The sequence below is a fragment of the Spodoptera frugiperda genome, chromosome 10 (genome assembly GCF_023101765.2).
Source record: "Spodoptera frugiperda isolate SF20-4 chromosome 10, AGI-APGP_CSIRO_Sfru_2.0, whole genome shotgun sequence".
NCBI classification, from domain to species: Eukaryota; Metazoa; Arthropoda; class Insecta; order Lepidoptera; family Noctuidae; genus Spodoptera; species Spodoptera frugiperda.
The window spans coordinates 5,565,547-5,575,619 of record NC_064221.1 but is presented as its reverse complement, the minus strand read 5'-3'; the positions used below and the strand labels follow the sequence as shown (position 1 = coordinate 5,575,619).

Here is a 10,073-nt window from a genome sequence, read left to right as displayed (position 1 = left end):
CTTTGAGGCGATAGGCTCTAGGATAACAGGGATATGCTAATGTGCAGTTTTCGGACAACCTAAAAACACTCAATAATACATACTTTACTCCACCCCGAAACCATTTCTATGGCAGTTACATTTACAACCACTTGACAATCAAAGCTGAAAATCATGACCGACCATTCTCGAAGTCTCTTCGACTACGGTATTGTTATAACTAACTACATGAATACATAATCATCATTATATACTCACCTTTACATCCCCTATATACTCCACTACACCAGTACATCATAAACAATGTATATACTCCACATCATTACATAAACAGAACGAAAAGAAAATATTATCACTGCAACGATCTTTCATCGTTCATCCTTTGTTTTGAGAAGCGCACGCGCGGTTTTCATAACAGATTTGAAGAACAAATGTCTTTATTATAATTATTTGTCATAATAAGTCGTGATTATTTGAAAAACGTTCGTTATATTTTTATCGTACGAAGTAGAGATTGTTACTCGTATGTTGGGTAGCAATCTTTGTGTGAGTGTGTTTTGTTTTTAAAAACTTGGATGATGGTGGTGAACTGTGTATTGTGTTGTGACGTCATTATAAGTTAGATCTATTATAAGGGCTAGAGTATATCTGGGTTTTATTGTATCATTGCTCTAGGAAGCAACCCTTATAGGTACTTTCTGGAGCTGCGGACATCGTAACAGATTATAGGGGCTGCGGATCAAATTAGGAGAAAGAACGGGGTGGTTTTTAGTCAATAAAGTGTCTGACATTGGATGATTTCCCCCTTCAAAAAAGCCCTTCTGATTGTTACCACTGTTAGTTCTATAATAAAATCTAAAGATAGAAACTGTACGAGGTCTGTTATTGTTCTGAGTGATAGGAAACCATATTTTTATTTAAAGACCTATCGTATAATCATATCAACCAACGTTTTATAAAAGGAGTCGTATGAAAACTTACATTTAGCTCATCGAGATATTGTAGCAGCAATGACACTATTTTGAGTTACCAAAAAATACAAAAATTTCAAATGACCCCCATAATCTCCCACACCCATTAGTATTCCTTCAACATACAAGCTTAACATACAACATACAAAAACACCTTTTTCGCATTACATTTTACATATCAACATGTAGCTTAAGATAGGCACCCATGGCGTAAATTCACCACGCCACTTCCGGTGTCAGGGAGGGGATAAAAACCTCATTTCCTGTTGGAACCCTTCCTGAGGGACGCTCGTTAGGCGTTGCCATGGTGATAATGTATGCGTGATCTTTCAAGTTCGGTCAGGGGACTGTGTTAACCGATTTGGGAAAAAGGATGCTATTAATTTGGTGTAGATGTTTGTAATTGAGTGATATGAAGGGTTTTTTTTAATTGTCTCACATAAGGTTTTTTCCTTTGTCGTGGGTGCGTTTACAAACATATAATTTCGCATACACATGACATCCAGACCAGGAACAACAATTTGTGGATGACGAGAGAGTTGAGAGAGTTGTTGTCACAGAGAGTTGCTTCGTGCTGTAATCAAACCCGATACCAGTTGCAGATGCCTATGAACCCTTCAATTGGTTTAAAATTCAATATACATTCAATAAAAATTTATAAATAAAAATAGACTGACAATACTGACATTATAAATATCTATGGCCTACGTGTGTTTATGGTCGATAAGATATTCTGTTTATTAATTAATATTGTTTTAATTCACAATTTTCCTATTAGATATACTCATTGAGAACTTTGTTTAGGTAGAAGCGAATCTCTTTCATAAATCTTTGTAATATGGCGAACCTAATAACTATAAATATTATGTATGCTTCTTGTTATGTATTAAGTCATTATATCTTTGAAATTGATGAGGAAAATCCAAAAAGATTTGTCAATGTATTGTCGAAAATTCTTTGTTTAATTATAAATAGACAATACTTTAATAATATAATCTGATTATAGTTGCTTTTATAGATTAAAATGTTAATTCTAAAAATCATTCTTACAAAATGTAGAGGGAAAATAAAAGGAAAAGATTACACACATTATCTGCCGCACTCAGAGTCATTTAATGATTACTTAAACAATTACTTAGCAACGATTTTGTTCCGAAAACAATTGCTAAGGACTGGGTTAAGTAACCATTAAACGACTCTGAGTATGGCAATATGTGAGACACTGTCCATCTTTTATTTACCGAATAGATACAAAAAGTGCTATACATAGTTAAATCTAATACTGTAACTGGAGTGTGTGAATCATCATGATGACTTTAGTAACAGCATTGATTTTTACACCTTCAAAGTCTACATTAATTTGGGGCTAAAAACTTATACAACCATAAAAAATCAGCTAGCTAATTACCAATATAAAACGCTCCCTGCATACGACTTTACCAAACAATTCGCCACGGATCGAGGGGAGAGTTATCAAAGCAACAAAAAGGTAAAATCAGACATGTGTGGCGCCCCCTAGCATTAAAAACCGTAATGATACAGGTGATAGGGATGTTATTGATTTTATGCACCGCCATCGGACGATGTGGCTTGTTGATTTTAGTGAAAAAAACAACGTTAGGGTTACTAGTGTTCCAGCTTTTTGATTCGCAGTTCGGTATGAGTCATTGCTGCATTGGTAAGTGATCAGTTATTGGTAGGGCTACGACGAAATTTTATTACGAACCACGATTTATTGCAGATTTGAAATTGATTTTTATCTTTCAGCATTTATACTTATATCATCATCATCATCATCATCAGCCGAGAGACGTCCACTGCTGAACGAAGGCCTCTCTCTTAGTCCTCCACGTAGAACGACAAGCCGCCACTTGCATCCACTGGTCATTGGCTGTTATATAACTGCTTATATAGCAGACAGATTCATTCATTCATTATCTGACAGATTCAAATGATATTGCGCGAGCTATGACTTTAAAAAGTATAAATTATCACATTTTCTTAACGCGATTTTCGCCTTCCCCATTAGAAAAAAGACATGCCATATAAGCTTGAAATTTTCAACAAGCTACAATTACAAAAACCCTTGAAAAGCATGAGAAAATACTGAACAAAGAAAATCCACCAACACATTTTTAAAAAGGCTAGTCATAAAAAGCAATCCGCAGCGATCTAACTACCACATAGCACATCGGCTCTTCTGGGAAGCAGGGGCGGTTGCCATGGTAACGCGCCGCATCAACACTCGCTGCCTATCTACACGACGCACACAGCTACCCGTGTGAATGTACAGGTGACCTGGTAAAGTGGGGGACGCACTGGGTGCTATGGAGAAAATAATAATGGAAATCTGAGTGAAAATCTTCTTAGTAGTCCAACTGTAGGTATTTTGGCAAAAGTGAAACAAGAACAGCATAATATGAAAAAAGAAATATATTCTTAAAAGTATATCTCGATATCTTTTCGTTTATTAACTAAAATGATATCTTTTCGTTTATTAACTAAATTACTCATAATTACTTATTTTAGTATTTTTTCTGTGGGCAGAAAATCATGAAATGACTTCTCCTGCCTTGGGCGAGGCGAGAGAGAGTGTCAGACTCTTATTGACTAAAAATCACCCCGTTCCTACTCCTGCTCGTTGAGCCAGAGCCCTGGTAAAGCCGCTAGGTAATCCACAGCTCCAGATGTTTTCGATTGCTGGCCCTATATCGCTGGTTTACTTATCCACAAATCCTTAGAGAGTTTCTTAGCATTTCATAATTGAAATGAATAAAATAACAAAACTGATATATTTTTTTAACGTTTATAAGTCTGCGTTTGGCCTCCAACCCGTTTACTGCCTAATATATATATGATATTAACTAATATAAGAATGTAGGATAAATAAATCCATTTTATAGACTCACCCCCTTTTCCATGGGACTTATAACACAAATGGTGAAAAATGGGTGTACAATTGTACATTGTATAGCGGCATTGCGTGCTGTAATGTGCACCTCTGCCTGCCTCTTCAGGGATAAAAGGCGTGACGATACGACGAAGAAAACGCAATATCAAGGTTACTTTGTACACTAACAAAACCATACTTCTGACCGTCTAAAAACCTCTTATACACAAATTATCTCCCATTGTATCCCACACCTAAATCATCACAATTTGCTAGTGTGCGTGTTTCAGGTCGCTCTTTATCTGGCAAGCCACGTCACCATGTCATATACCTCTGTCACACATACAACATAAACATATTACCTATGACACGACCGTAGTAGGCATAATGAGACGTTGCTACCAAGATATATCGCGGTTTGTGATTCATTAGGGACAAAGAAGAGCAGTCGTCAACCTATTTTTCTTAAATAAATAGGAATAAAGTTTATTTATAATCGTTAAATACATATCTAGGGTTAGTTTTATTATGTACTTTACTATTATTGTATTAAAGAGGACTCACCCAGAGTCATTTAATGGTTACTTAGTCTCAACCTCGTCCTTAGGAATTGTTCGGATCAAAATGTTTACTATGGAATGGTTTAAGTATTCATTCATATATATCAGGATAATATCAGGAGGATAGGATACAATGTTAATCAATATATTAACTTTAAGTTTTGACTTTAGATATTTAGGCCATAGAAAATTGAGTTTTTCCATGACGATTGAATAAAGATTTTCTACTGGAGGTAAAACATTACTAATTTCCAGACTTTAATCTAATGGGCATGAAAAACAGAATTAGCTCAGACTAGAAACATTTGTATGCAAGTATATTTTAGTTGTTTACCGTTCAACAGTCTTTCATTGAATTGAAACTAATGCTTTGTCTTCATCAGGTCATTGCTTGTTTTTCTGACCTCAGACAGATATTAAATTATACTCACGCAGAGGTCGGTCGATAGGACACCTCTCTAGGTGTTTGCTCTATCGATTTTCTGCGGATTCATAACGGAGAGGCGAGTTGAACCTAAGAGCAGTCGATGGCCCTGTTTTCTTTGTATACTCTGCTGTTTTTACTAACAACGGAATGTAGTCTAAGTACCTTTGTTGAGATTAGAAGGTAAAAAGGCCAAAAATATTATTTTTGTATATACTAGCTGATGCCCGCTACTTCGCTCGGATCTCGTGGATTATGGCTTTTTTTCCGCAACCTCATCAGCGCACTCCTTAGCACAATTATCTGGCAATAAAAGTCCCGTCAAAATTGGTCCAGCCATTTCAGAAACTTGCCAGAATAATAGACAAACAAAAATTGAATAAAATGTTATTTCTGATTCTTGATTATTGAGATTTTAAAATCAACATCACGCTTATTATCCCCGAAGGAATAGGCAGAGGTGCACATTACGGCACGTAATGCTGCTATATAATATTGAGATTTTATTAGTTTATATTGCATTGACATTGGGATTAGTTTCAAGAATAAGCGCCCTGAACTTACTATTAAACTGATTAAACAGTTGCACTATACCAAATATTCAGGAATGAAAACATTAAATCAGATACCTATAAAAAAAAAACACTTGAATATAAAAATTTACCCAGTATATTGTTCTATTATAGGTATGTATAATCAGCTTTCAATCTACGCTGTCTTGGGCCGGCAATATGTACGGTAGTGGTGCCTGTACCGTGAGGACCCCGTCTCGAGACAGTGAGGACACCACCTGCCCAGGGTCTGTTCCCGGAGGCAGCTTGAACTCCCTGTTATACCCTCGGTAGACCATGGAATCACTGGTCTTCTCCTCATGGTTCGCTGAGACGACTAGCATATCGTCTGTCACTTTTACAGTTATCTGAAAATGACCGAATAGAATAGAATCAGGCGTTTGAGGAAATCCATGCTACACTAACAATACGATAGATTTTTAGTTGCGGGAGTCGCCGAGTCAACTCATGAAGATGCTCCGTGGAGGAGCGAAACATATGTCGAGTATATATTGCATGTTGTGTGTGTGTTTTTATGTTGCTCCTCTGCTGCATGAGCATTTAATTGCGATTTGGATGGTGGTGCTGCATACTATATGCTAAAATATACATCTATAAGCGAAATGAAAACTAAAAATCTATTGTATTGGTAGTATAAAGGACCGAATCAGGCATTAAAATGACATATATTTAATGTAGAATTCATTTTTATTCACTTTTCACCTGAGAACCATGAATGGGCAGGCTTGACCGGAGTGATACTACGGCCTCACAGAAATCCGCATTAATAAACATTGCTGTTTCGCTGACTTAATTAAAAATATTGATTAAACTTACCTCTGTCGGATCAAATTGGCTGACATCGAACTGTAGCTTCAACTTCTTATCCTCCCCCTCCCCCTGTACGAGGGGGGAATTAGTAAGCATATCCCAGTTGGTGAACATTTTGTCATTCTGCTGCACAAGATTTGTGTGGACCGTGGTAGCCTGACTATAAAACTTTGTCAGATCCGTGCTGAAAGTACAATATTACATTATAACCATAATTTATTTCATTATCATAAGATGGCTAGATAGATAGGTGCAGTGATCATCAACGGCCCGCGATTGGCCATTGCTGGACAATGAGCCTCCTCTACATAAGAGGGGCTTACGATAACCATGCTTGACAGTCGAGTTGCAGATGGCTTTTTTATGGAATATAGGCTAAACGAGCAGAAGGGTCACCTGATGGTAAGCGATCAATGCCGCCCATGGACACCCGCAATACCAGAGGAGGCACAGGTGCGTTGCTGGCCTCTTAAAAAGGAATACGCTCTCTTCTTGTATTTTAAAGGGTCGGGTGTATCAAAGAGCACAATGTGTAATCCCCCAGTCGACTAATCGGTAAGATATCCACAAACATTGATATCCATCATATGAGATAGCGGCCAAACGTTGAGCCATTAAATGTAAAAAAAAATCATGGAAGGGGTACTAGTAATGATATTTTATAGGGATGGATGACGATGCCCATAATTACCTGAATTTATTCATCTGCTGTTCAATGCGTCTCATTTCCTCGGTGAACCTTTCCTTCATGTAAGCGTAGGTGTTGTCAAAGATGGATAAATCTGTCAGCTGTACGGGAACTTTTACTAAACATCGCTCTTGATTCTCAGGTGAGTCTTTTGACTGTCTTGAGGCCATATTTGTTAGTTTGTCTAACGGAAAATTTAGATAATTAAGCCAAAAGTTTGTGATTTTTTTCTGCAATTTATTTTGACGGATGAATGGTTGTGTAGTGACAGTTTTTTTAGTCTTCTATTCTTCTATTTAAGCAGTAAAAAGCATCCATCACATCTGTTATCTAACCTTTACAAAGAAAAACTCATTAGAGAAAACGTTCGCTGTCTCAAAATGGCCGCCATTAATCTTGCACAGATGAAAAAAAGAGCGCGAAAATAAAATTGTCACAGATAATAATAAAAAGCCAATTAACCTTTCACCATCTCGAAATGTCAGTGTTGCCAGATAAGTTAACGTTCCCCTTGAGATGTGGTATTTAGGCGTGGCGTGGGGGGCGTGCGGACAGATTGACAATCACCCCTGCTGCCATGGCGACGGCGGTCTAAACACGAGCCTATTAATCTCGTTGCGAGGGTGTGTACTGTAGGGTAACCGGATCCTTATGAGATTACATTTTACGTAATAGGGCGTGACAATATTGTTGTACACTTATTGATGTTGTTGTTATAAATTAACACTTCTATTATTACGTTGTTAAGGAAGTCTTTTGTCGGGTTTGTGTGGATTTTTAACCGACTTCAAAAATAAAGATTCTCCGTTTGACCTATGTATGTTTGTGCGCCTGGCTGAACCGATTTTAATTCGGTTTTCGGCATAGTATTTTTAGAAGAAGGTTTTAGGTATATCACCCGTCTTAAATAATTAAGGTTCACACATAAACTTTTAAAGACTCATAATGTAGTAGTTTTTAAAGTGATAGACATTTAACAACATTCTGTGCAATGACACATTTTAATACATGACTGAATTTATCACTCGTTAGATTTGATGCGACTAGATTTTATGCAATATGCCATTTAGGAATCTATAATCGATAGATACCTACGTAGATGCTACGAACATTTCAATATAAAATCACAATATCAGCTGCAATAATCATCGCACAACCAAATCATAATCAAACATGCACCCAAACAGTTACTACGAAAAAAAAAAGAGAACAACATCAATAATTATTCCGCCAAATGGCAACCCTAAGTGGCGAGGGCGCGAACCGCCGCCAAATTGGCGGGAAAGCAGCCCGTTTGACAGATCATTTTTTATTTCATTCGGAAATTCGGCGCCATTCTCCATTGTTGTATTTATTTTGTACCACTGATTACCAGGTGGTCAGGAAGTGAATAAATATTTGGTTTTATTATTTTATTGATACTCTGTTGTGTTAATTAATCATAATTATGGTGATTTGTTGTTATTGTTACCTAAGAGTGGGATAAAGGTTAGGTTGTAAACGTGTTGTCTGTTTACCGAATCTTTCTTTAGTAACTCGATTTAGTTCGATAAATCGAGTTATTTAAGACAGATTGACAATCACTCAATTTAGTTCAACAAATAACTCGATTTAGTTTTCCTATAGTAACTCAATTCAGTTCGACATATCGAGTTGTTCGTTAAGAAATAGACGTTAGGGAGGTTTACCGTTACTTTTTGTTACTTTATTGGAAATATAGTACATAAAATATTTTTTGTGACAACACCAGGACCGAAAAAATATTATGTTGAACACTTTTAGGTAACATTAACCACTAAAAGGAATCGTGGTTAGCCGCGACGTGTTGTGAAATCATTGTTATTGAAGTTTAAAAGGTACCTAATAAATGTCTTTATACCTCGTTACTTCGTTAATATTTACTTCTCATAAGTACTCATTACAATCGGCGCTTGCATACAACAGCCGTATCAAAATAAAACCCCTTTTTTCCCACCTTCAAAATTATAGTGTGATCCTCCATTTTTTTAAGTCAGGTAATATACCTAACACCTTCTCCTAAGTCTGAAAAATACTATGCTGAAAACCGCATTAAAATCGGTTATTGCAAACGCGAGATAATCACGCACAAAGTATTTTTTCTACTCAATTAAAGAGTTAATAATTAAAAAGTAACTTTTCGCAATAACAGTTATTCTACATTAATGTACTAAACTAACGAGTTAATTTCTTTACGCAAATATAGGTAACTCTCATACACGTATCAAACTCCACCCATTAAACTAGGGCTGATGCCTGATCCGGAGCTGCGGACTACCTATCGGGTTTACCGGGGCTCCAGCTCGAAAAGCAGGAGTAGGAACGGGGTGGTTTTTAGTCAGTAAGAGTCTGACACTCCGTCTCGCATCACCCAAGGTGGGAGAAGTGAGAAGTCATTAGATGATTTTCCCCCCTTAAGAAGGGATACATATCAGTCAACATGGATTTTTTAAACCATAAAACTACATTAAAAACAATCCCTCATCATTTAACCATAACAGTACAAAAAATATCTAAAGAGATTTTAATCAACCAAATATGAGATTATTACAAAGGGGAGGTTGGGGTAGCGTTTTTAATTCCCGTAAAACGTCACGTCATATCTCAGGGGAGAGTGGGCAAACATCGTTACGCTGTTGTTACTAGGTGTATGGCTGTGTTGAGTCAATAAGTTTGCGTGGCCAACGTTCGTACCTCCGTCTACTCATATATGGGGAATATGTCAATGTTTTTCTGTAGATCAACTACCATTTCGTAATATGAGTTGTGTTGACCGTTTGTTTTTTTTTTGTTAGTCGGTGTTGCCTATGATGAATGTTAGTTTCTTGATTGCTGTTGTTTTAAATGTAATAAAAAGTGTGTGTAAAATTTTAAGTATCGGAGAGCCATGCTTTAGCATGAATGGACCGGCTCGACTAACCAGCACGGCTTCACCGAAAACCGATGTGAAACAACGCTTGCATTGCGTTTCGTTGATTGAGTGAGGTTACCGGAGGCCCAATTCCCCCCTTCCCAATCCCTGATTCCCCAACTACCCTTAAATTCCTAACCCCCAAAAGGCCGACAATTGCTTATCATCAGGTGATACGTCTGCCGGATAACAGACGTGTTCCATAAAAAAAAAAATATCTCGCTTAGATCTGTAGAATGATTGCACGATT

The 10,073-nt window shown here is 37.0% G+C and overlaps 1 protein-coding gene across 1 annotated transcript; it reads right to left on the bottom strand.

Moving 5' to 3' along the window:
* Positions 1 to 5,475: 5,475 nt before the first annotated feature.
* Positions 5,476 to 7,079, bottom strand: LOC118277480 (protein lethal(2)essential for life-like). The gene is made up of 3 exons (XM_035596301.2): positions 6,898 to 7,079; positions 6,213 to 6,390; positions 5,476 to 5,743 (listed from the first exon to the last, which is right to left on the bottom strand). The coding sequence occupies exons 1-3, from the start codon at positions 7,062 to 7,064 to the stop codon at positions 5,528 to 5,530; spliced, it is 561 nt and encodes a 186-aa protein (XP_035452194.2). The 5' UTR covers positions 7,065 to 7,079; the 3' UTR covers positions 5,476 to 5,527.
* Positions 7,080 to 10,073: the final 2,994 nt, after the last annotated feature.